This window comes from Lepidothrix coronata, unplaced genomic scaffold (genome assembly GCF_001604755.1).
Source record: "Lepidothrix coronata isolate B3197 unplaced genomic scaffold, Lepidothrix_coronata-1.0 Scaffold30, whole genome shotgun sequence".
Classification (NCBI taxonomy): domain Eukaryota; kingdom Metazoa; phylum Chordata; class Aves; order Passeriformes; family Pipridae; genus Lepidothrix; species Lepidothrix coronata.
The window spans coordinates 3,721,511-3,747,872 of NW_016690210.1; the positions used below are offsets into that span (position 1 = coordinate 3,721,511).

The 26,362-nt window shown below is 42.1% G+C and overlaps 1 protein-coding gene across 1 annotated transcript; it reads left to right on the plus strand.

The window, feature by feature from the left end:
* Window positions 1-12,670: 12,670 nt before the first annotated feature.
* FUNDC1 (FUN14 domain containing 1) lies at window positions 12,671-25,451 on the plus strand. Its single transcript, XM_017811002.1, has 5 exons — window positions 12,671-12,742; window positions 14,793-14,949; window positions 16,777-16,852; window positions 23,100-23,228; window positions 24,816-25,451. Exons 1-5 carry the CDS (start codon window positions 12,712-12,714, stop codon window positions 24,891-24,893), a joined length of 471 nt encoding a protein of 156 aa, XP_017666491.1. The 5' UTR covers window positions 12,671-12,711; the 3' UTR covers window positions 24,894-25,451.
* Window positions 25,452-26,362: the final 911 nt, after the last annotated feature.

Here is a 26,362-nt window from a genome sequence, read left to right on the forward strand (position 1 = left end):
GCTTGGTGTCCTGGCAGGTCCCTGCCCAGGGAACCCCGAGCAGCTGCTGCCTTCTCTCCGCCACTGACCACAGGTTTCCCTTTGTCACCCTGTGCATTTGAGGGGTTTTAATCCACCTGGAGCATGGAATGTAACTGCACAGAGCAGGCACAGAAGGAGGGCTCTAAATGCCACGAGTTCGGCGAGCTCAGTTAAACACAGGAGCACCTGCCAGCTCTTCCACCACGGCCACAACCAGCTCTAGCTAAGAACTTCTGAAATACCCCTTCTGTGTTAAATATACTGATTCCCTGATGGCTCCTTGCACCATTCACTCCTGCCCCCAAATCCATGAAATGGTATCATCCAGTTTTGCTCCTCTGACATTTGAGGAGGCAGAGAAAGGCGCAACGAGGGAGTAAAAAAAGTGTATTTTTAGTTCTTTTTAATGCCTTTCAGCACGATTGCTTTCTGGTTTCAAAGGAAACGTAACTGAAACCCAATGTGGTTTTGGAGTGAGGAAAATGTTAGATAAAAATTAGCATTTTAAATCAGGGAAATGATTTGTGAATTAAAATACTTGCTTCTTGTGGCTTTGTAGAATCACCTCCCCTTTGCCTTCAGGGTAGCCAGAACAATTTTCAGGCCAAGCCAATATTTGAATTCTTGTTCTTCCCAAAGAAAACTGGTGGGTGGGTTTCTGTCTAGGAGCTAAACCAGAAATTTGCCCTAGGGTTTGGCTGCAGTTCAGCTTTGGGGAGCTCACCACCCCATCTGTCCCACCAGCATCCCCCAGTAACGGGCACAGGGACAGTGTTACACCAAAGCTGCTCCAATACCTGCTTTCCTACTGGGAGGAACACAGTCTACAGCTAATAGATAATAGTATTTTCCTTCATGAAAACACTCCATTTTCCCAAAGGAGCGATCCTCTACTTTAGATTAACAATGCTCAGCAGTATCCTCAGTTGGCTGTTCTGGCTACTACGGCCCCAAAGGAAACACAGGGAACATTCCATAAGAAAATATCCTGCAAAGAGCTTAATATTAGGGTTTGATTTGGTTTTCTTTTTAAAGTTGCTTGTCTCTGTGCTATGGCATAGCCAACTAAGGGAGAGGTTTCTGCTCTTTGGTTGGTTTAACAAATATGAACAACACCGTTATAGTCAGCAGCTGGAGCCAGGAATGCAAGTCTACCATACCAAACTAAGCAAGGAAGGACTGTAAGATATGTTTGGTTAAAAAAAAAAAAAGATAGATAAAAAACTGCTTCTCAGCCTTCCCCTGAAGCCCCAGCTCTGCCTGTCCCTGTATTTGTAACCTACAGCCTCCATAGGGTAGGGAACAATGGCATTTGTTCCCGTAAATTCACCATAAGTTTGAGGGACTCCATTATTAACTGAAGTCTACGAAAGGGAATTCTTTTCAGCATAATTTCCAAAGCAGAAGAATAATATGGGATGGTTTTGAATTGAGAACCAGCGAAAATATGTTGGAAGAGTCCAGGCTGTGGACGTGTTTGTTGGCTGCAGCCCACGTTTAGAGGCAGTGTTGGCCAGCCCTGGCTCCTCTGCTCACACCACCGGCTGAGGGGCCTGGTAAAATCACAGATTCTGCAGATCAAAGTCACAGGAATGGGGCTGTGTCTTTTCCTGATGTGTTTCCCTGCACCACACCTGGTTTTAGGGCAGAATGGCTTTTGGCTGTGGTCCCTTCAATGACCCAGTGGCAGAGCTGGGATGAGGAAGGGCCAGGAAGCTCCAGCAAAGGGTCAGGAGCAGGCGGCTGCTCCAGGGGTTCAGGCACCGTACAGAGTAGATACCCTGGAGAGGCTGGGTCCCAGGTTCCCAACTTCATCTCCCTGGGGGCACAGAGACCTGTGAGTGTCCTCTGGAGACAGAGGTTTCCCATTAGGTGTCTGCAGTGCCCTGTGGAGGTGGTGTGAGAACACCCAAACCCGGCCTTGCTCATGATTTAAAGTCTGTTTGCATTCTACCATCGTGAACCTGGATCAAAACCAAAGGAAAGCTGGGAATGCAGCTTCCCATTCCTCAGTCAACGACTGTGACAGAGCTCTTTGTTCACACCACCTTTCAGATCCCATGATCTGAGGAATCCCTCAGAAAAAAATTACCCATTATTATTTTCATAAAACCATAGAATGATTTGGGCTGGAAGGGACCTTAAAGATCATCTAGTTCTAAACCCCTTGCCATTGTGTTCATCTAAGGTATCCAGCTAGCCCTTAACATTATGGATTCGAGTTTTTAATTCTTTAAATTATTTATCCTCTTAAATTCTCTGTGAGACATGCTGCAGGTAAGGCTTAGAGGTCCCACCTAACACAATGGAGGGAGGAAGTCTGAGGCACAATAACACCTGAACCCAAATCCCAGGCTGAGGCTTTGACCACTGGACCAACTTCCTCTATAATCTTGCTGGATTATGGAAAAAAATAAACAGTTCATTTCACTAATAATATAGATTTTACATTATATATGTTTTATATACAGAGGCAGACAAAAACCAGAAATGCATGCACATTCATTTCAGATAATATTTAGTCTAATGGCATTTATGCAATATATGCATGGTTTATGTAACATTTACATTATATATACACACATATGTTTTTAAAATGCACTGTTATGATGCTTAGCAAGGCACATTGTCTCTCACTGCAAAATTGGTATTTCATACTTTGCCCTCCCGTTAATTTTTTATTGCAACCCACAAGAAAGCAGCTTCGTCAGTACCTGATTTTGGCTGCCGTGCACCTATAAACGTGTGGCGTTTGTTTGCTGCTCTCAAAACGTTGCCACGCGATTGCACTCCTTTGTTTAAAGTTCTCCTCTGAAAGGCTCTCTGCGAGGGCTGTGTAGGAGGCTCTGCAGCAGGGAGGTTTGAAATTGTTTTTCTGAAAATTGCATGGAAAAGTCTGTCCTTTTCAAGGTCTTGGCCTGCAGCACAGCTATTTTCCTCGTCTCATTTTCTTTACTCCTGCAGCACCGACTAACAGTCCCTACCTAATATTTTATATATAAAATACATAGTTGAGTCTCTACCACGTAGTTCCCTCTTTAGCAGCTTTTCCTGGGCGCTGAGGCACTTTCAGGGATTCTCCTTTTGCCAGGGTTGGATTCAGCGCCTTACAGACCAGCCAGTTTACCATTTTTAGCACCAGTACATTCCTCGTACATCCTGTAGTCCCCCAGATGTCAGCAGGACTTTCATATTTTTGGAGGATATTGATATCACCCATGTCAAAACCTTGTCTTGCTCACCTGTGACACCAAACAGCCTCATGAGGCGCTTCCAGGAACACTGACCAGCTGGTATCAGTAGACGTGCCAGTTTCCCGGCAGAAAATTCCTTTTAGGTTTGATCACAGCCATGAAAAGGACAACTTCAGGGTTGGACTCGATGATCCTTGTGGGTCCCTTCCAGCTCAGCAAATTCTGTGATTCTGTGACTTATACACTAAAAATTGGACACTTTCCCTTGCTCCAGGGACTATGATCCATAGAGAACTTCCAGAAATGCAACTTTTTTTAGTATGTTAAAAAGTTCAGACTTTGGAAAGAAGACATTTCTGAGAAACAGATTTTAGTCTTTGAAATAATTAGACTGAGCTGAACAGATTTTTGGCATTATTTGTAAGCCAGTCATTGTTCAGCCTTTGTACTTAGAAGAGCAATTATGACTCCTTTGGAAACATCCTTAGCTGAACTCTTAAAATAATAAAAACACTCCCCCATAAGACCACATCAACATATGGTTTTTGTAACGACAGCACAAACAAATCACCCACTCATCAAACATTTAGGAAGAAGACAGGAACAAATAGAACAAACAGATTTTCTAAAGATTACTTACCGTTCCTGATCAATTAGAAGGAAAAAAAAAAGCTGAATTGAATTTAGGAACTGCCTATGGGATATAAAATGCACATAAAATATGCAAAATACAAATAAGCAAAAAGAGAAAACAAACACTGTAAAGCAAAGTTTATAGACAATATGCTGTGAAGTTGTATTTTGCAAATACTGAGCTGCTGATGCCCAGCTTTACTATCCCCTCTCTAGTTTGCTTTTTAATTTGGGTGATATGACTGTCCTGAGTAAGCAAGAAAGAGATAAAGCACATCTGCACTAGGGATCATTATCAGAACATCCCACCTGGTTTCACCACCTTCCTGGTAACTCCAGGGTGAGGCCCCCGTGGAACAAAAGCCTGTGCTGATGTGCATCCCTGCTGCAGTTCCCTCTGGAGGATGCTGCTGTGTGGTGACTACATGGGTGTGAACTATTCTGAGATTTGCAGATCCCTGTCCCCTTTCTGTGGCTCCAGCCAGCTTGCTATAGGTCTTTGGTGAACGCTGATGAGTCCCAAAGCACATCTATCCAGGCCTCTGGAGATCAGTGCTGACACAGAAAACACCCTGTCAACACAAACATCCACGCCTGGGACAGTCCTGAAAACATCCATGTCTTGAGAAATGGCAAAGTCGAGGTAAATGGACACAGAAAGGTTTCGAACTATGAGTCACTGTTGATCTTACCTCATATGACATACATAAATGTCCATGCACACACACACACACACAAGGCCTACACCTCTTCATAGCTCCAATTTTCTCCCCAGTTTTGAGCACCTTTTAGGTACTAGTCAGGTTTTTCTGGAGCTTGGAAGGACTCCTCCCTTGGATCACGATACATGTCTCTCAGTTTACAGCATCTTTTTATGCAGATGGTGGAGGCTGTGCCCAACAACTTCTTCCCCACAACTTCCTCCCCTGCCAGGTGACACACAGGTCAGTTCTCCTGTGTGACCTGTGTCTGTGCAGCTCACATGTGAGCTGAGCACTGAATAATACCTGGACTGCACTGGAAATACCAGTGCAGACTCCACACAACTCCCTGGAAAACTTCAGCCAAACCTTGGTGTACAATAAAAAGGGAGCAAATAAACTCCACGTTCAAAATGGGGATTTGCCACAGAATCATAGAATGGTTTGGGTTGGAAGGGACCTTAAAAATCATCCAGTTCCAACCCCTTACCATGGGCAGGGACACCTTCCACTAGACCAGGTTGCTTAGAGCCCCCCCTGTCCAACCTGGCCTTGAACACTTCCAGGCATGGGGTATGCACAACTTCTCTGGGCAGCCTGTGCTAGGGCCTCACCACCCTCACAGTAAAGAACTTCTTCTGCATATCTAACCTGAATTTCTCCTCTTTCAGTTTGAACCCATTACCCCTTGTCCTATTGCTGCAGTTCCTAATGTTCCATCTGACAAATACCCAGAGGGATCCCTCTGTATGAAACCGAATTTAAAAAATGAACATAGGCAGGTTCCTCCCCGAAGTGATCCTTCCTGCACATAGGTCTGTTGGCTTTCCTTGCCCTCGTCCGACTACGAGGACAGACTGGAGAACTCCACATGCTAGTTTAGATTCCACTTGGACAGTGGATCAAGCAAGTCTCCCACACTTCTCCTCCAAGGAACTCTGGATGAAACTCAGTGAGAAGAGCACTCAGACACCGATGGCTGGACTGGAGCCCCTGGACCTTGCTCTCACTGTTGCTGCAGCCCACAGGACTGGGCACATGTTATCACTGCCAGGAAATACAGGGTAGCAAAAACTCCTTAGATAGAACCAGAATGTCTTACTCATTGTCAGTGTGTTCATGATAGGAAGGGAAACTAGGTTTCCTCCTCTAATCCTCACCCATGCCATTTTCCAGTTCAATCAGACTCAGGACTGCTGCTGCTACAGATGTTTATCTCAGAATTATGTCCCAGGCAGCTTCAGCAGATGGCACTGCCTCTGTTCTGCCATGTACTGAAAGCTCTGCAGGGCAGTGCTTGGTCTTCTTTAGTGTGGGGTGTGGCTCTCACTCTGCAAAAATTATCATCAAGCCCTTGGAGAGACCACAAGTGCTGAAGATGGTTGGTGGTGATGAGCCAGGGTGGGTAAAATACACCCATAGAAACAAATGTTAACAAAAACCAGGGGGGAAATGTGGACATTGTCTGTCTTTGAACAGGTTTATCAGAGGCAATGGCTGCTTTCAATTTTTGTCTAACTGCATTAGTATTCTATCAGAAATCAAGATTTGATTATTTAAAAGCTGGAAGAAATTAACAGTTCTACTGGAAACAATGCTGTGATATGGTTATTTTGTTATTATTGAGCTTTGAAAGGTAACTAAATGAGAGTCTGATCCTTTGGGCAATCTCTCAAGACTTAATCTCTTTTATAAAGAAATTATTTAAATTTTATTTCACATTGCCTTTGTGAAGTTAGGGAAAGTCTTAGTGACAAATTACAGTTACTCTGCATGTGTACAATAAGGAACACCTCTCTAGCTCATCAGTCTGTCTCCCCAGTTGCCAGGGGGCCCCAATTTTTGCAGAAAAAATTACCCTTGGAAAACAAATCTAGTTCTCCTGATCGCAGGGTTGCTACAGCAAGCCAGTCCTTTGGCCAGAGAAATGCTATTTTGAGATCTGCATCTAGGAAGGGGATCCAGTCATGGGGAACGGGGCAGTTGGAGGCAGCCCTGTACTCTGGGAGTCTCGTGTTTGACTGTGTTGGCAAGTTTTCAGTTTTCTGGGGGAAATGTATTTAGTTTTAATCCAGCCAAAACCAGGCATCAGGGAAGAAGAAGCTGTAGGAGGGCTCTCCATAAGCTTGAGGTGAGCTGAGAGCATCCAGGTGTTTTCAGTGAATGCTACCTGTGACTGGCACAGCAGCGTCTGATCGAAGGTTTTCCTTGCCAGCAGTGATGACTCACATGTGTTACCTTTTCTCTTTGTATCCTGTCTAGTGTTTACTCGTCACAGTTCTGTATTGGGTTTTGTTTCTTGCAAGAAAATGAAAAAAATTTTTTTTTTTTACCACATTTCCCTTCAGCTCAGGATTTTTAACCTTTTCTTGGTGCGGGGTTTCATGAACAGAAAAGTCTGAGATTCTTTGTGCTCTTTGCCTCTCAGATGGCATTTCTGGAGGGTCCTCAGCTTTTTCAGTGTGGATTTTTTCTAAATCTGCCCTGCCCAGTTATTGCCCTGTTAGCATTAGCTTTGTAAAAAGCCATGCAAAGGAGTGTTATTTTGCTCTTAATTGTTCATGTACACTTAGGCTGCAGAAACCTAACAGGAATACCTGTTAATTGTGGAATTTGTGTGTATGATTGATTCATCATCTCTGAAAAGTAATGCCTTACATTTGCTTTGCAAGCCAGAGAGCCAGACTGTCAGTCTCTGTTCTCACTCTCTCCTTTGGTTTGTGACAGTAGCAGGGAACTCCAGAATACCTACAAGATTTAACAAGAGAATCAGGCATTTGTCTCTGAAGGACAACTTAAAAATAAAATATATCACTATATCCTTGATCACGGCTAAGAGCTGTTTAAAGAATTTCTCTAAAATAATACAGTATTGCAGTCTGGGCCTCTTTCTGAAATTTTATATTTTGAATAGACAGTAAAAATTTTTATTTTTTATTTACAAAAAAAGAACAAATTAAGAACACAAAGGTCGCAGAACACAAACTTTGCATAACCCTCTCATGAAAAAGTCACTTTGTGTATACATGAGAAAAGTTTTTAACGTGAATATAACAAGAGCTATATCTTGTTGAGATCTGTATCACATTGCAGACAACCTTCCAGGGCCTTGCAAGACTTTCTGCTTTTCTAAGATAGAGTTCTCATCACCACCCTTTATTTGCCTGGGTAATCACACAAAGTCTTAAATTTAGTGGAACAGTCCAGTTTTTATTAAGCATTCTGACAATGAACCTTCACGAGCCACTGGAATCATCTCCTCCTGCAGTCAGCTCCCACAGCATTGGCTGCCTCCTGGAGAGATCCTAAAGAAATGCTGAGCTCAGCTCTGCTGCAAGCCTGGCTCCCCTCTCGCTGTGATCCCATAATTTTCCACACACACGGCACACAGACCATCCCAATGCACGGGTGGGATTTGTACCACAGCGGGAGGTCACGGCCAGAGCTCTGTGCTGCAGGCCAACTTTGGTAACTCATCAGGGGTGAGATCAGCTGATTAATGGATAATCAGCTTGCATTATTAACCATGTTGCAAATAAAATGAGCAGGAAAGATCAATCTCCCCCTTAACTTTTAATTTTTATTTCCTTACTCTTCCAGGCTGGGGTCATGGGAATGTATCCTGCCACAGCCTGACCTCACACTAACCACTGGTTCTGTTGATTAGTAAAATGCTGTGGTGATATCTTTGGTTTCTATCTGTTTAAACACCGAAACTTAGTTTTCCTTTTTGTATCAGTTTAATCCTTCAACAAGAGACAATTTAAACTCTTGTTAGTCAACGTAGACAACAGACATCCCTTTCCCTGTCCTTTTCTCCTCTCCTCACACATGGATTGTGGCGGGAATTTCCAACTGAAATTTCATCAGGATAAATGAAGTAAGATTTATGGTTGGACTCGATGATCTTAAAGGTCTTTTCCAACCAAAATTATTCTGTGGTTCTAAGATGAAAAGAAGCTGTTATCGAGTTAGAGTACTACAGAATTGAAAAGCAGAATTTAATGATGTTCACAAAAAAGAAAAAAATTCTCACAATTAAATTTTGTTAAGTCTCATAACTAACATTTTACAAAGGAAAGTGGCGAAGGAAGGTTGGAGACAACCAACACAAGCGAGCCACCCAAAGTCTCATATGGAGATGGTATGAGACACAAGGATGTGTATTTGTTAACTACAGGGAGGAGGATCATAATTTGAACATCACAGAATCCCAAAATAATGCTGAGCTGGAAGGGACCCACAAGGATCATTGAAGTCCAACTCCTGGCCCCGCACAGGATCATCCCCAAGGGTCACACCATGTGCCTTACAGTGTTGTCCAAACACTTCTTGAACTCTGTCAGGCTTGGAGACCTGACAAATTCCCTGAGGAGCCTGTTCCAGTGCCCAACCATTCTGTGGGTGAAGAACCTTTTCCTGATATCCAACCTAAGCCTCCCCTGACAGTTTCATACCATTCCCTCGGATCCTGTCACTTGTCACCGGAGAGAAGTGATCAGTACCTGCCCCTCTGCTGCTGCTCGTGAGGAAGTCCTGGAACTTGCTACTGCATCCCAGTTCAGGTTATGGCCCCTCTCTGCCAGGCAAGCAAGAAAGAGCCAGGATAAGTCCCAGTGCAAGCTTTTATTCCCGCTCCAAAAAAATCTGGTGGCTGTTGCATAACCTTGTAACCTCCAAAAGTCAGAGCCTGCTGCCCACCCACAACAGCCCTTGTCCAGGATCTCGATGGACTGAGAACCCAAATCCCTTCCTGTATCTGAGAAGACATTTCTCTGCCATTTGCTGGCCAATTGAGCTTTGAATAACAGCATGTCAAATCCAGCTTTTCAAAAGGAATCTTCCACTCATCCCAATATCTTCATTGCCAGGTCATTCAGACTGCATTTACTAGGTTAAACCTGCTTAGAATATCAGATTCACTCACATGGAAGGCCTGGTGGAGGTGGCCAGCAGCGTTTGTTGCCTTTAGTTTTTATAATTAATCATGCAAGATGGTTAAAAATTCAAGCGCGTGTGTCCCAGTTTGGGAATCTGGTCAGCAGCACAAAGGAGCTGTTAGGATTAGAGTCACGCAGGCCTTTGAAGGTTGGGGGGCTCTCGTGGGCTTTTGGGGGGTTTTGGGGTTCCTTATTGTTGCTTTTTAGTATTTGTAATGTAAGTGTAGGCCATGTATGTTCTCTTGCAAGCCGAGGTATTGAACCTGCTTGTCACAGGTACAAGGACAGATGGTGGATGCAGAGTCAGAATCAGGGCTCATAGAGCAAAGAGAGCAATTTTCCTGTACAATCCTTCTGATGCTACTGTGAAACCTTTCGTTTCTAAAAGGGCCTTTAAGAGTGAAGGCAAAATGTGGCCTGAGTTTAAATTGCCTACCTTTCCTTGGAAAAACTGTCCCCGTGAATAGCTTGAAAATGGCGCCGACGTGCACAAAATTTGAGTGGGTTTGGGGAATTTTATACATCATATCTGGTCAAAAGCTCTGCAAGGTATTCTGGATCTCTGGAGCCATGAGGTCTGCTGTCTCTGCACAGGTTGTGGAGTTTGCAGGAAGCAAGAACAATCATGATGACATTTTCCATGAGGGCATCAAGCCAATCCCCCAGGCAGTGCCTGCAGACCCCAGGAGCAAGCTGAGCTGAGCACCACGGCTGCCAGAAGCCTACTGCATCCTAAACAATTGGAATCCATTGGGAAATGTCTTGTGTTAGGAAGTGAGTGCATCCTGATCCCAGAAGAGAGACATCAGAGGCCCCACAACCTGCCAAAAGGTCTTTTCCTGGCTCTTTCCCAAACTCCTTCCTTGCAGCTCGTCACACTGCCCTGTCTTGGCAAGAGGGGTGCAAAAATGGTCAAACAGAAGTTGCATGTAGAATATAATCCAGTTTGTAATGTTAATTTTTTAAAAGTATTAATCATATAAATCTCTCTATTCCGACAGAAAATTAATATAATTGTTTGTACAGACATGGGGAAAATCATCTGAGAAGTGCTGCTGTTTTTAACTGATCATAGTTAAAAATAGGGAAACCAAATATTAAGAATTTGAACAAGAGAAGGTTCAAAAATATCTCAGCCAGCAGGCACACACGACCCAAGCAAAACTTTCCAGTCAGCTCCCTTACCTTATTGGCATCTGACTCAGAAATCTTGCCCAGACTTAAAACTGTCTGTCAGGCACAGACAATCTTCAGTAAGATAGCATTGGCTGAGATGATACAAAACACAGTGGCTGTAACGACCATCCTGAAAATCCTCTCCCTCTATTCGCTCCCTTGCCTACCAAACGAGCAAGGAAAGTGAAAGGTTGCAGGAGCTCCACGGGGATCCACTCAGCCAGAGCGTGAAACAGGAGTAAAACGACTGACCCAAAATACCTAAAAACCTCAGGAGTGGGAACCTTTTCCAGAGATACCACGGGTGAGTTAGCTGGGTTGCCTTTTCTCCGCTCTTGGCATTGTGAAGAAAACCAGGAAAGCAGCCTTTTCCCCCAAACTCTTCTTTTTTGTCTTTTTTTTTTTTTTTTTGACGAACTGCTAGTGTGAGAACAAAGATTGTAATTCATTTAGCAATAAAAGTCAACATGCTTTTTGTTGCTGATTGGGAAGTGAATACCAAACCTGCTGATTTTGTGCTTAAACATGAAAACTCTCTAGATATTCGGTGTTTGTCAAAAAAAATGGTAAGAGACACATTTGTGTTCCGTACAGACGTATTTATTGAAGACCTTAAAGAATGTAATATATTACCTAGTTCTGTCTGGTGTGCTGTCACCTGCTTATCCAGACAGCAAATGTTTGTAATAAAAATCAGTTAATAAGCAAACGACCACTTTGTACACCAACTTCAAATTTAATATGCTAAAGAAGTACCTTCTTGTAGAAGATATGTTTCCCCTTTTTTGGCATGTCTGTTAAGGCTGGTGTAATTAAGGAGTTTAATTAAAATCTTAAATGCTTACTCCATGAAAACAGCTTTATGACATGGGGAAAAGCAGATTTTTTCCATTATAATTGCCTGTCTTGTGTATTGGCAGAGTAAGAGTCCAAGTGAGAGGCTGCAAACACTTTTAAATAATCTGTTTCCAATTTTATTATTTATAAATGACGTTCACGGACGCTTTCTTGATGTTCACAAGATTGCCACAACGCTGCTGAAGCTGCACTTACTGTGTCAGGCACCTCCACGTTATGGCTGCACACAATAAAAAATAAATAAAAGCAATAAAACACAATTATGTGGGTTTTAGCCTACTGAAACTCCACCGACGTGCATTGAAGGAGGGAGCACACGGGGGTCAGGCGACCCTAACTTTCTTTTTTGTCAAATATTCCACAGCTCGTGTTGGCTTTAACCTTTGTTCTTCGAGGGGCCTTTGCAGCACGTTTTCTTTTCTGGTTATTAATTTTTATGGGGCACGTGGCGACAGGGTCGCTGTCCAGGCACAGCTGTAGCCACTGTTCTGCTCCTCACTCACACCCCGAGTTATTTGGAGGGGTCTGGGGGCTCGGGCTTGAATACTGTGTGCAGTTATGGGCACCACAGCATAAAATAAAGATACTAAGCTATTAGAGTGTGTCCAAAGGAGGGCAATGAAGATGGTGAAGGGCCTTGAGGGGAAGCCGTGTGAGGAGCCGCTGAGGGCACTTGGTGTGCTCAGCTGGAGGAGTCTGAGGGGAGACCTCATTGCAGTAACAACCTCCTCGGGAGGGGAGGAGGAGGGAAAGGCGCTGATCTCTGCTCTGTGGTGACCAGTGACAGGACTCGAGGGAATGGCCTGAAGTTGTGTCAGGGGAGGCTTACGTTGGAGATAAGGAAAAGGTTCTTCACCCAGACGGTGGCTGGGCACAGGAACAGGCTCCCCAAGGAAGCAGTCACAGAGCTGAAGGAGCATTTGGACAACACTCTGAGGCACATGGTGTGACCTTTGGGGACGGTCCTGTGCAGGGCCAGCAGTCGGACTCGACGATCCTTGTGCGTCCCTCCCAACTCGGCACATTCCACGACGCCCTTCCCCTCCCGCTCTCCCTCGCTCTCCCTCGCTCTCCCTAAACAGAGACCCCCGGCGGGCGGCGCATGCGCGGTACTGCCGCGAGGGGGCGGCCCCGCGGCGGGCGGGGCGCGGAGCGGCCGCTGGGGCGCCGCCTCAGCACCGGCCCAACATGGCGGCGCGGCGGCCCCGCTCCGCCTCAGGTCAGTGTTGGCCCCGGCCCGGCGGGACACGCGAGGAGGCGGCGCGCCGGGCGCCCTTCCTTCCTTCCTTCCTTCCTCCCTCCCTCTCGGGGGTGGCGGGCAGCCCGCTCCCCGCTGCCTTGCGCTGCGTCCCGGGGGCGGGGGAGAGATGGCCCGGGCTCTGCGCCTCCCCCATCCGTGTGTGTGTGTGTCCCCCTTCACGGCCGTGGCGCATCGGCCCCGCTGTACCCCCGGCATCCCGCGGGGTAAAGCCCCTTCCTGGGATTTAACCACTCAGCCCCCTTCCGGGCGGGTTCGAGGGGGACGCAGTGGGCCTCAGGCAGCGGCCGAGCCCTCACGGGGCCGGGGGGATGCGGGGCGGGAGCCGGGAGCCCCCACGGCCGCAGCATCCCGCACCGCGCGGGGCTTCCAGGGCATCGCCGTGGCCTCGTCGTGCGGCGCCTTCTGGCACTGGCACAGTTTGATGAGCTTGGAGAATGTCCATAACATCGTGCCGCATGCAGGGGGTATTTTTGGTCAGCACAAAATGCTCTGGCGGCGTTATTTTCCACACAACGTGTGTGAGTTTTGATTTGAATAATATTAATTTACAGAATTAGTATAACTAACCGTCTGTGACAGCGTTTTGATGTTCTTCTCCATTTAAAGAAGTTAAGCGGATTGTTCTCCATACCTCAGACAAAGAAAGGCCATTCAATAACTTTTTAGCACTGTGGATCTAGCTGTTTATCTCTCAGTACTCAAGAACACTTAGGTGTTAATACAGGGAAATAATGCAAACCTTTATATGTATTTCTTGCACTCTTTGAACTTTTAATCCGTATTTGTAGTACCAGTTTAAAAAAAAGTGCCGAAATTCTTAATAAAATACTTATATCTGCAGTCTTAATAATTTTGGGTAGTTATTTAGCTGCTCTTCCTCTCAGGAATGTCCCACCTTTATTGCTGAACTTACATTTCACCTTAAATATATTTAACCAAAGGACTCCATGTATGTATGTCCACAGAACATGGCATGGTTCAAAATATTTTTCTTTCAAAATCTAAAACCATCTGTTCCCTCTGATGTTTGAGTATACGTGGCGTTTAGGATCACTTAGTCTGAAGTTGTGGGATGCCTGTTTTGAAAACATTGACAGACTTGTCCTGCAAATCTGGAACTTAAGTCCCAGTGTCACCTGTTTTACCTCTTGTGTAAAAGGAACAGAAGTGTCTGTTCTTGGGCTTATTGGCATAGGGGGATGTTTGTCCCTCTGAGGAGAGCATTGGGCTGGGAGTCCTCAATCTTTCCAAGTTTGGGTCTGTCCAGAGGAGGGCTGTGTGCTTTCTCCTAAATCAGAAATGTTTCACATTGATTATGATCATAAAAGCAGAGTTGTAGGAGGTCAGATGAAAGCCCAGCACCCTGTGCCTGAAAGGGATCAGCCGCAGGGTGAGCTCAGACAGACTGAACAGGGTGAGCAGGTACTGATGCCTTCTCAGGATGTTTGGAATGATTTTCAGCCCAGCTCATTAGCCGCGGTTGTTGTCTTTGTGTCTGACAGCCCTCGGTGGATTTTTGTTCTGTTTTAGTTTGGTTTCTTTTCCCTCTTTACATTTGCTCTGCTGTAATTTGGAGCCCACATCAGCTTTGGGTATGTGCAGCATCCTGCAGCGAGCTGTTCCAGAGGTTAGCCAAGCCAGGTGGGGGGTGAGGGAGAGGAGAGGAATACTGCCCTTTTTTGGGTTGAACAAGCCAGCTGGTAGTTCCATCTGATGCCTCTTGGTTCCTGCACTTGAACAGGTTCCTGCTCAACCTTTCAGTGCCAGTTATGGATTTTATAGGTTACACTTTCCCTGTAGCCTTCTCCTTGCATTGGAGATTATGGCATATCATCCCAAAATCCCTTGTTCTGTGAGCTGCTGGACCATAGGTAGCCTGTGCACTGCAATTTAAACCGTTGGATTAGCCAGTAAACTGGTTCTGAGGGTTTTACAGAGATAGTTAACCTACTGCAAAACTGAGAAAATAACCATTTTCTTTCTTTTTCTTTTTTTTTTCCTTTTTAAGACCACGACAGTGACGACGATTCCTATGAAGTGCTGGATCTCACGGAGTACGCGCGGCGTCACCACTGGTGGAACCGGCTGTTTGGCCGGAATTCGGGACCAATTGTGGAAAAATACTCCGTGGCCACACAGATTGTGATGGGCGGCGTGACTGGCTGGTGAGGGACCTCCCCCTTCCATAACTGTCCTAGGCCTTTAGAAGATCCCTTCCCAAGGGTATTCCAAGCAGATAAATGTATCCTCTCTACCGGGATTTCCTTTAGCAGTGATCAAGGTTATTCATGAGTGAACAATTCCTTAACTCATTACTCTGACTCATCATTCTGAAGTGTTTTTTAATATTGGTAAAACACCAGTTATCCAAGGGTACTCGTACTAGTTACTGTGGGAAGGATTTGGGAAAATGTCAGAGCTCTAAAAGTACAAGGAATAAATGGAAAATTACTGCATATAGCTTTTATTTGTATGGAAAAGCTCATTTCCTTGCTAGTCAAGATTTAGAAAACCTACATCATGACTAAGACATATTTTACAGGTAAAAGAAATGAAGGAAAAATAAAAGCTGGCAGAATATATTTTTAATTAAGAGCCCCATTTCATGGAGACAGTTCTTCCCTCTAAATTCAGCTGGAGACATTCTGCTCAAATTCACAGTCTGCTCTGATGTTGAGAGAGACACCACAGCATTTAGTTACACTAAAATAATTAATGGGGAAAGCTAGACAGTAAAGATGAGAACTTAAACTGGAAAATGTGGCCACAGCCTGAGCAGCTATGTCAAGGTATTTGTTATTTGTCAGAGGTATTTGAATGGTAATTGTCTATTCCAGTACTCTAAAAAAAGGCAATTTCAGTGAAAAGCACCATTGTGGTAGCACGGTGGCTTTTAAAATGGGATTTTGCAAGAGTTGGAAGATTAAATAAGCTAAAAACGAAATTGTTGTATTCAGACTCAGTCCAACTTCGAGCTGTGGAGGTTTAGCTTTCAGCCTGACTTTGTTATTTGCTTCTGTAGCCTTAAAATTATTTTTAAAAGTTAGATGTGTACATGTAAACTTGGAAGCTTCTAGGGAATGGTTCATCTGGCATCCATAAAAACTGGCTTATTGAATGATCTGGGAAGTGTACATTTCAATATCTGTAGATCTCTGTGTGTGTGTAGTGATGTTTATAAATATGAATTCACTATTCATTTGCAGGGGTTGGGGGGGGAAATCCCCTCTGTGTGTGGGCCAGTGTTCAGACACCGGCAGAGTTGCCCGGGGAAGTTGTGGAATCATGAGCCTTGGGAACATTCCAGGCTTGCCCTGGGCAGCCTGGCTGGGCTTGGAGGTTGGATTGGACTCTGCAGCTGGCCCAGTTTTGGGAAGGTGGCTGGCCCATGTGGCCTGCAGAGCCCCCTTCCTGCCCCACCACTGTTCTGTGATATCAGTCTCTGTTTGATGTGGGGGGGTTTGGAGACTGAGAATGAGATAACTAATTTTCTGGTTGCCTTGATCCATTAAAAATAGACTAAGGCCGTGTCCCAGCAGAGGGGACTCGCTGAGTTTAACTCTTGTGGTAGGGATGTTACTTCTTATTACCAAGATATTTAAGTTACGGGCTGTGTAGTTAATACAAATGATGGTATGATATATTTACTTTCCATCTGGGAACAGTCGTAGTGGCACTGTTATATTATTACATTGTACTTTATTAATATGCTACAATTAATAGCAGCAGGATCTGGAAATCTCAAGCTTATTTTAAAGGGGCCATCAGCCAGCCATGAACTAGCAACCATTACTCACGTTGACTTGCTTTAGACCTCGTTAGTTAAACATTGCTTGTATTAAATAGTCTGAATTTTAAATTTAAAAATGTGAAATACTTTGTTAAATGAAGGAATAGTAATAGTTGTAGTCAGGAATTGTGGAGTGTGGCATTGTTCATCAGACAACTTCACTGGACTGGGTTCTTTTTGTTTTTTGTTTTGTTCCCCTAAGGTGTGCGGGATTTTTGTTCCAGAAAGTCGGAAAGCTTGCAGCAACTGCAGTAGGTGGTGGCTTTCTTCTGCTTCAAGTATGTAGCATTTCATGCTTTATAAGTTGGCAAATGTTATTTACTAAACAATAGGAAAAACACAGCTGTTGGGTAACATTTAATTAGGAAGGCTTCTTATCTGCTTCATCTTTTCGGTCTTATCAGTCAAAACTTTACATTTCAGCTGGAATATTGTGTAGAAATGAGACATTTCTGAGAATCAGTGGGAAAATCAGAATCTACTCTGTCCTGTAAAACAGTTGTAGAATTTAATCTGTGTTTATTTAAATAGGTTTGAGAATTTCTTCAGAGCTTTAGAAGAAGTAGGCTGCTCTGGCAGTTGCTTGTGGAAGGCCTGCTCTGTTCCCAGTGTGAGCCATGTTCTTCTCTTTTCTCCCCATGCCATGTTATATCTGTTGGGCCTCTGAAGCCTGGCTGATTCCTGGCAGCCTCGTTGCATTCATCTCTCTGCTGGCTTTCAGCTTTAAAAGTTATAATGATGTTATCTGGCACGACCGTTTGCATTTTACATCAGATATTGTGGTTAGGGGAGGATATATTTCCAAAAAAAAGAAGCTTTAAATTAGGTGACACAACTTAAAGTGAAGGAGGATTTCACACATCCTTCTGTATGACGCCAGGTTTTTTACTGGCATTTTTCATGTCTTAATACCTGTGAGCTTCTCCTTTGTCCTCAAATTGTTCTAGAAGAAGTAGATTGGTGCCTACTTAGGCTCAATAATATACTGTTTTTTGAGATAGAATGTTAAAGGTATAAATATTTATTCTTTCCAACATCACCCTGAAGGGTTTCTGAAAGGCATATCCCACTTTTATTTCTTCTTTTGATTGTAATGGCTCGTGCAGTCAAGTATTGATCAGGAAGGGTGGGGTAGAACCTCTGATTGCTGCTGTGTGACACATCAAAATGTCACTTGTGTGAAGTATGCACACTTCCTTCATGATCATGTTCTCTACTGGTTTGGGAGTTGGTTTTGTGTTTGGTTTTTTTTTGTTTTAAACCCCATGCTAAACATCTATATGAACTGCAGAGAGTGTGTGCTCTCAGACTGTTTGGTTTGAGTTGTTTTCAACAAATATAAGGTGTGTTTTGTTTGAATTACTCAAAAGCAAGCATCCACAGTAAAAAGTCAAAGAGAAATAGTTTTGATTTGAAACTTTGTAGCACTGGCATTTGTTCCACTTTGCCGTAGTGCACTGATGGCCCTTTTCAATCTCCTGAGAATCACTGGTTATTGTACCTAAATATAGGGATGAAGTTTACAAGGGTGTTGAATCTGAAATGGTTTATAATCACCCAGATGTAAGTTTTTTGGCAAAACGTGTTGTGCCTGCAAGTGAATCAATTATTATGGGCTGCTTTAGTCCATAACGTGTGTTTCCAAATCACGAGGGAAGAATTAAATCTGCAGTGGTTCCTGAAGTACTCACCAGCCTTCTCATATTGTTGACTCGAAGATCTGAACCTCTCTTCCCATGCTTTGTATGCTGTTGGTCGTAATTCTTTTAATGATGACTTTTTTCTAAATATGAAGAGCTGCAGGAGCAGAGGCCTGGCACCCAGACCTTGCTGCAGATGCCTCCCTTAGTACTTCTGACTACAGGAAGCTGGAAAGTTAAACCACCCCTGTAGACAAAGGAGAATAGAAATTGCTTAAAACACTTTCCTTGTGCAGGATTTTTGCTTGTTGAGCTGTGAAGTCTGGGGAGCTCTCCTGTACATGCAGTAGGTTTGCCTTGTCTTTGAGTGTCTGATTTCTTGGTTGATCTCATTTATCCGAGTAGGAATATTATCCAAGAGGAAATATGAGTTGCATATTTTGATTGAATTGCCTATATCTTAAGTGAGATCAGATTCTGTTGGAAGGAAATGAAGGAAATGGTCTCTCCTTTAATTCAAAACATTTTGCATTTTAAAGCTGAGTCATAAATTCTATGGTGTAATTACATTTCTGTAGTTTTTAATTTTTTCACTTAAAGATCACACATTGTGATTCTATGAATACATGTTTGGTGCTTCCCCTGAGTGGGCAGAGGAGCATTTCAGCACATTACTAGAAAGTTCCTTTTTTATCTGTAAACTTCTCTGAAGTTGCAGATCTCATTTCAACTGCTGATTGCAATATTGACATTGTAATTACATGCTAACACAAGAATAATAACTACAGAAGGCAGGATTCTTGGCTAAAGCCCATTCAGTGAAACATTCAAGGCTTAAAATTAAAAAAAAAATAACATTTTTTCTTCAGTGTGTGATGACTTCATCTCAAGAAATCTAGTAGGAAACTGAAAGCAATACATTTTTGAGTGTCACTTTGTACAAGGAGCAAAAAAGATTTTTCAGATTTTTGTAGGTTATCTAGAATTTAATACAGATTAAATGAAAAGTAGTCTGAGGAAGAAAATAAAAAGGACATTAAGAAATGTCCTTTTCAGAATTATGATTGTAGCTTTTCAGAATTATGATCTGTTAGCACATCTTTGGTGGATATTTCAACAGCTTAATTTGATCAATTAATTGTCCTTTTTATTGAAATACCTGTAGTTCTTTAAATATGCTGGTATAAGACCAATATCCATGTACTATGTTAAGGAAAATATAATGAATTTCTCATAACAAGGGAAGGATTTTCCTTGTATAACTCCCAGTTTATGCAGCACAGTCTAGTGAAATTCTGAAGACTAGGGAAAGTACCAACTCATGTGGTTCTGTTGTAATGAATTAGTTAAAAACAATTGTTCTTAATGAGCACCTAATAGCTCTCTATTTTTAAAACCCTGTATCCTGAATAACAGTTTAACTGCTTTTTGCTCATCAGCCAAGATACCAATTACAGGTCCTTCTATTGTGTGTTGACCATTATTTAATAATAAAATTATATTTTTATTCAGTTATTTCACTTCTATATTTTGCCTCAGACCATTAATATGCCATTGATGAATTCTGCTCAATTCTTCTTTAAATTATTTTCTGACTTAGGAGAAGTAAATCTTTGAAAACAACACAAGAAACAAACTAAACTCTGAGATATCCTCGGCCCTCTCTTGTCCAGGGGTTTGTTGATGCCGTTCCATGACGATGGCCATGGAACCATGGAATGGATTGGGTTGGAAGGGACCTTAAAGACCACCTGGTTCCAACCCAGTGTGTCACCTCGGTGAAGTGGGGAGAGAACAACCTGCTTCCGGGCCTGGGGGCTTAGTAAGGAAGAGTTTTGCTCAGTTTTGTGTTGAATATCCCACCAGACAGTGTGAGGGGGTTGTTACCTTCCTAAACAGCAGAAAATACCTCAGGGTCTCCATGGCTTCTGTGCACTGCTCAGGGAGGGCACCTGAGCCTTCTGGCCTTGCTGAGGCTGCTTTAGGGGGAGAGATTTTGCCTTGAGGAAATTAAAACTCTTTTCTCCCATCTTGCCATATGAATGTTGTGCTCCTAAACATTTTTTGCTCGTTACTCTTAATAATGTGTCCCAGTAACAAAGCACCTGTGTGCTTCTGTGGTATCACCCCCAAAATGAGGTCTTGCCCTTGGAGATTCCCGTTTTGCCTTGATTAGTGTTGAGAAAGATGCACATATTTTCAGTGTTCCTGCATTGATGTATTTCTTTAAATGACTTTTTGAAAAAATTCTGTTGTTTTTTTCAACAGTTCTGGGAGGTCTTGAACAAAAATAAATTTTACTAATGAACTGTGAGATATATATGTGTGTAATATATATTATTCCATTGTCATATAGAGAGATATTTCTGTAAACCCCAAAATCTACACCCCCATATGTCTCTCTAAGAATATATGCAATTAATATGTATAGCTCTATATGACTCTTTAATATATATCTAAGTATGGAACTAATAATGGAATATTATTATTTTAGTTTGTTACTGTAGGGCCTGGGTTTAAAAATACTAGTAAACTTTTAAGAATTTGCATTTAAGTAAATTTACTTTTGTAAGCAAATATTTTTTATGATGTATTAGAGCCTGAAAATTGCAGTCTGTCTCTCCAGCACTGGAGTTCAGTGGGATTATTTCTGCCCTTACATATGAAATTATGTAATCAGTGAGGTTGCAGCCAAAGTAGATATGACACAGGCTCTGACTGTTACTGCTTAAGTACAGGGGTTTTTTTCTTCTCAGTTATTAAGTTTATATTCAAAACACTGTCCTCTGTTGCTTATTTTGTAGATGTGTATAAACACTCAAAAGTAGAGTTTGGGATCCCTGCTCCTCAGTTCAGGGAGAAAAGTAGTCCAGTTTTTGTTGTGTAAAATGGAGTTTTGATGCAAATGTAAGTTTGCTCTGCAGTAGTTACAAACAGAACTTAATTAAAAACTTCTGCCTCATCTTTGTGCTGTCTGGATAACTGAGCTAATTAAACTGGTCTTAATGTAATGTCTCTTTTAAAGTCCATTTGCATTTTACAAGCCAGCAAACACATTAGCATTTCTTGCATTGTGTTGGACTGGGTAGATCAGTCCACATTTAATTTTCAGTTGTAGGACTGAGAAGGCACCAATTCAATGCCTGGGCCTTTTTGAAATTCTTGTGGTGATGTTAAATTCATAAAATAACAATTGCCCCAATCTGCAGCTTTTTATTTTCTCCTTGATATGTCATCCAGTGACTGGATGTGCCACCAGTACAGCTTTCAATCTGGTTTCATGTTTTCATGCTGTCCAGTCCTTAATGAGCTGTCCCAGCCCCACACTAGTGCCCATGTGAATAAATGGTTTTACAATAGACAGGCAAAGTCAATTCATTTGTTACATTCTGAGGTGTGAAGTAAAAGAGAGTTTAAAATATAGTAAGTTCATTTTGCATTTGTCCAATGAATTGGTTTTTCTAAAGCTTACAGAGAGATGAAAACTGAAGTTGACTTTCTTACATAGGTGGTCTTTCAGGAGCTTTATTTTGAATTCAGGCAAAACCTGTCTAACACTTGTTTAGTTTTATTTCTTTTTCTGGATCATAAAATCCTTAATTTGGGGTGAAATACGTTGCTCAGTTGCTGTGGCTGTTGTAATACAAACTAGATGGTCTCAGTTATTTGGTAGAAAGAACTGTGTGAAAGTCAAGCTTCAGTGCCTGTAAGTGATGTGAAACATTTCTTTTTAGGCTAAACCTAGTAAATTGTGTATTTAAATATCTGCTCCACAAGAGTTCACCATCTGTGACTTTTATTTACCAGTTGTACAGTTTGCATAGGACACTGTTAGGTAAGTGAGCTGAGTTTCCCAAACGTGACCTCAAGAAGGACCTGAGAAATCTCACTCTTTACAAAGAGTTTTTTGGATAACAAGCATTTACCTGTAAATTTACTGGCTTATATCTATTTGTCCTAACAGTTAAAATGAGCAGTAATCCTTAGTTTTGATTTTTTCTCTCTTTTTTTTTTTTTTTTGCTATTAATGAACTATTTAACTGTTCTCTAGAGCATGTAGCAATTGCCTGATTTTTTTTTTTTTAAGCTATGATCCTTTAAACATTTAAATATGTCTTTTTTGTGAATTGTCCTATGGAAATTGATGGGACTGTCATTGTTGGCCAAGTAAGATAACATCTTATTTTTTTCCAGGTTCAAATCTTAGTGAGAGAAATAAGAAGAAGGGTTGGGATGATGATTAAACATGATAAAAACATTGGGAATTTGTAAATTGGTATGAACCAGTCTCCCCAAACTTATCCATTTTGCTGATGTGACAGAACTTGAGCTAGACTCAGGCCATGTTATTTTTCTACTCAGTGGCTGTGTTTTGTAGAAAGCATGAAAATTCTCTTGTGTCAATTACTTTTTGTGGGACAGTTTAAATCACATAGGATAAAATAATAGCTTTTAGTGTTTCTAGTGATGATTTTGATTAGCCCCAGATACTCTGTCACAAACCAGAATTCCACGATTCTGAAGGAAGCTGAAACGAAACAGTTTTTTTTCATTGTTGTCCTATAAACCCACTTTTCTTGGAAGTTACAGTAAAGGCTGAAGTGAAAACAGTGTAAAGCTTTTATAACTAAAGAACAGAGAACTGGTAAAATTAACAAGAGTCTACTGAACTTTGCCATTGCCTGTTCTAATTTGACCTGCTGTTACTGGGGAAGGTATTAGTGTTTGAAGCAGAGAATCTGCTGAAATTGGAACAATGTATTTTTTTTCCCGTATATGTAATTAAAAAAAAAAAAAAGAAAAACAACTTTGTAGGCACTAAATGCTGTATTTTGCATCATGAAATGTGAACTTCAACTGTACTAACTGCCCTTTATTTTCCTAGATTGCTAGTCATAGTGGATATGTACAAGTTGACTGGAAGAGAGTTGAAAAAGATGTAAACAAAGCAAAAAAACAGTTAAAAAAGCGTGCAAATAAGGCAGCTCCTGAAATCAACACCCTAATTGAAGAGGTAAGTCTAAGGTCATGAACTGTTTCTTACCAGCCTGTTTTTCTTACCTTCCCCTGCAGGTGATGATGAGCTGAAGGTGCAGGTGCAAAACTGGAAGGCATCAGGAATGGCCTGGTTGTACATTTTATTAAAAGTTACCAGATTGTGCTCTCTTTTATTCATTTAGCTTTCTGTTTTGGTCACTCTTAAAGATGACACACAAAGTCTCTGCATTTCTGCAGCTCCTGTGGCTTGGGGGCTGCCACTGGCTTTGCCATTTGGTCTGTGCAGGCTCTTGGTGAGTGACAAAGCCAGCAAGGTCAGAACGCGGTAAAAAGTTCAGGTGTGGTTAAAACATGGTGGCTACAAAGAAAAAAAACCAAATCTTCTTACACTGCTGATAACGAAATTACCTGGCTGGCCAAGAATGAGCTTCCTGGAGGAAAGCTGTAACTACTTTGTAACTAGAGTTGTGATTTTAGCTCATTTTTATACAGTTTGAAGAATATCTGTCTGCAGGATCTGTCAGATACATACTGTGTTGAGAAGAGGGAGCTCTGATACTGATCTCTGTCAATGGGGCTGTTTCACCCTGTCACGTGAAGACTTTCACTTGATCAATTCTGTGGTGTTTTGTTTGTTTTTTTTAAGAAAGCCTGCTTTTACCTACTTTCACATTCCATACATGCAATATAAGTTTCTTTCTCCACAGCTGGATCCTACTGGGAACGTGCTGCAGACAATGAAACAGCAGCTCTGTAATTCATGAGTTTTGACATCTCAGGTTTAACCTGTAAGGAGTTGCACATGGGTTGATAAAAATTACCTTAAGTTTTAGTGTGAATATGAACTGAAAGTTCAAGAGAGATGGTTTTCTGGCTTCTTCTGTTCTCTGAATAGCTTAACATGTCCTTCTCCAATGCCCTGCAGAAATGGGTGGGACAGGATGGGGGTTTTGGGTTTCCTTTGTGTTTTTTTTTTTTTCCTCTCACATTATATTACTTTCTTCTAACTGTGTCTTAGTAGCCAGTTTGAAGTGGAGGATGTATGAAATGACATGTTTGATACAATGTGTTATACTCTCTGCTGTTACTTCATGAAATATTGTACACCAATGTCATCATACATAAGTGGATTTTTTTCTAGGATTAAGCTGTTAGGAAATTGGCTCATAATGGAGTGAAGTGTATTTCTTTTCCGATGATCTAGCCTTCCAAAAATCAGTATTTTTTTTAAATATTTTTCATGTGATCGCAGTTGAAGTCATGGCAGTTCTCATGCTTTTTTGCCAGGGGAGATTGGAGAACATCTGTCTCGTTTTTATCAAAGCAGGAGTGGTATTGGCGTGAAATTGATACAACAGTTCCTCTGTATTTTGACTTTTTAAAGGCTCGCTCCATTTTAAATATGTTGTTAAAAACAGCTGAGAGTCAGTTTGCACTCCACTGGTGCCAGCAGGTGCCACCTTGTTTTATATGGTTTTAAACAGGTCGCCTCCCCCCCTCCATAATTTTAGTGTTCCTGTTTCCAGGCAGTTGTGATAAGTGTTAAATCCTGCAGTCAGCCACGACTAACTCTGTCCTTTACAAATATTACTTTTCTTCTCAGTCCACAGAGTTTATCAAACAGAACATCGTCGTGTCCAGCGGGTTTGTTGGAGGCTTTTTGTTGGGCCTGGCGTCGTAAGGACCTGAACCGTCTCTTCCCGATGGGATCCGTGCCGGCAGAGAACAGTTGTGGTGACACGCTGTGTGAGAGCAGTGTGGGTCACTGGGCCTGCAGAGCAAGACAAGTGGACTAGCTAGACAACTTGGAAGCTTTCACATTTCAGGCTTTTGCCTCTTGAAGCTTGGCAAAACTAGGATTTGCTGAAAAACTCTGCAGTGTGCTCATTATAGCAGTTTCTGGGCAAAACTGGTTCATCTTCATCATGACTCTTTTTATCTATGGCCTTTCAAGATCTAGCATTTTTTAAAATGTTACTCTTGGAATATAGCTGTGTAGCCATACTGTAAGAATGAAAGCTCCATTTCTATGTTTTCAGTTGAATATTGTTTATTTAAAGAGTATTTTTCTTCATGCTGTAGTAGGTAGTATCAATGACTACATACTGTATATGATGTTGTAGTTTCAGCCTCATGGCTGCCCATCTTCTTTAGAAGTCACTGCAATAATTATCAATCTGTAATACCTTTTTACAGAGTATTAAATAACAAAGAATCATGAGCTTATTAAAGGTGAAAATTAACTTTGACTCTGGCCTTTGTGTACACAGAGAGTAAAGTGTCTCAGTTTATATCCTGCAGGCACCTGGTGCCAGTGTTTGCAGAGACAGGTTTTTAAGGTGGATTTAGTAATTTGTTACTAAGTTATTCTAATTTTTCTGCATTTCAAACTCATGAACCTTTCGGAATTTCTACCAAGGAGGAGTTTGCTCTGCCCTGATTTCCCTGGTTTGTGCTGTACCAGCAGGTTAATGTGAACTGGAGTCTCTCCTATACAGGTTCTGTTGGGTTCCTGTTCATGTGTCTGAACAACAGTGATTCATTAGCACCGGGTGGATGGATGGGTGGGAACTTGGGATGCACAGGACATGGGATGTTTGACATAATAAACTACTAAATATTTAGATTTGTGCATTTCTGGGCTTCAGAGGCCTGGATTACATGTTGACCTCATCTATGTGTGCTTGTGACCAAGGTGAGTAAGATAACAAAACATGTCATGCACATCTCTGAGGTTTAAGGCTTTAATTAATCCTGTTTAAGGCTTTTGAAAATATATCCTAACACACACACCCCAAACCAACCCCCCAAAACCAAGGTAGGTAAATGGCCATAAATAACACATTAGCATCCTAAATATTTTGTATCAAGATAAATAACTAAAGCTGTGTCAACCCAGTTGCTGCAGTTTATTGGAAATGGGAAGCCCAAGGAGGAATGTGCCTGCTGGGTTATCTGGGATTTAGAGAAAAACTAAGAAAGATGAAAATGTTAAAATATGAAAGTCTTTACCTTAGTGTACAGCCCAAGGGATAATGGGAAACAAGTCAGCTTTTTTCTGCTGATGAAGCTCATGGATATTTGTCATGACCAAAGAGTTACTGAACCCAACTGACAGGAGTCACCCACCCTGACTGGAATGAACTTGGG

What these genes read in the sequence shown, in the direction of transcription:
- FUNDC1 (XM_017811002.1), top strand. Translation starts at nt 12,712, where the DNA reads ATGGCGGCGCGGCGGCCCCGCTCCGCCTCAG. An exon ending in ATGGGCGGCGTGACTGGCTG is followed by an intron (nt 14,950 to 16,776) that starts GTGAGGGACCTC and finishes TGTTCCCCTAAG; the next exon opens with GTGTGCGGGATTTTTGTTCC. An exon ending in TCAACACCCTAATTGAAGAG is followed by an intron (nt 23,229 to 24,815) that starts GTAAGTCTAAGG and finishes TTTTCTTCTCAG; the next exon opens with TCCACAGAGTTTATCAAACA.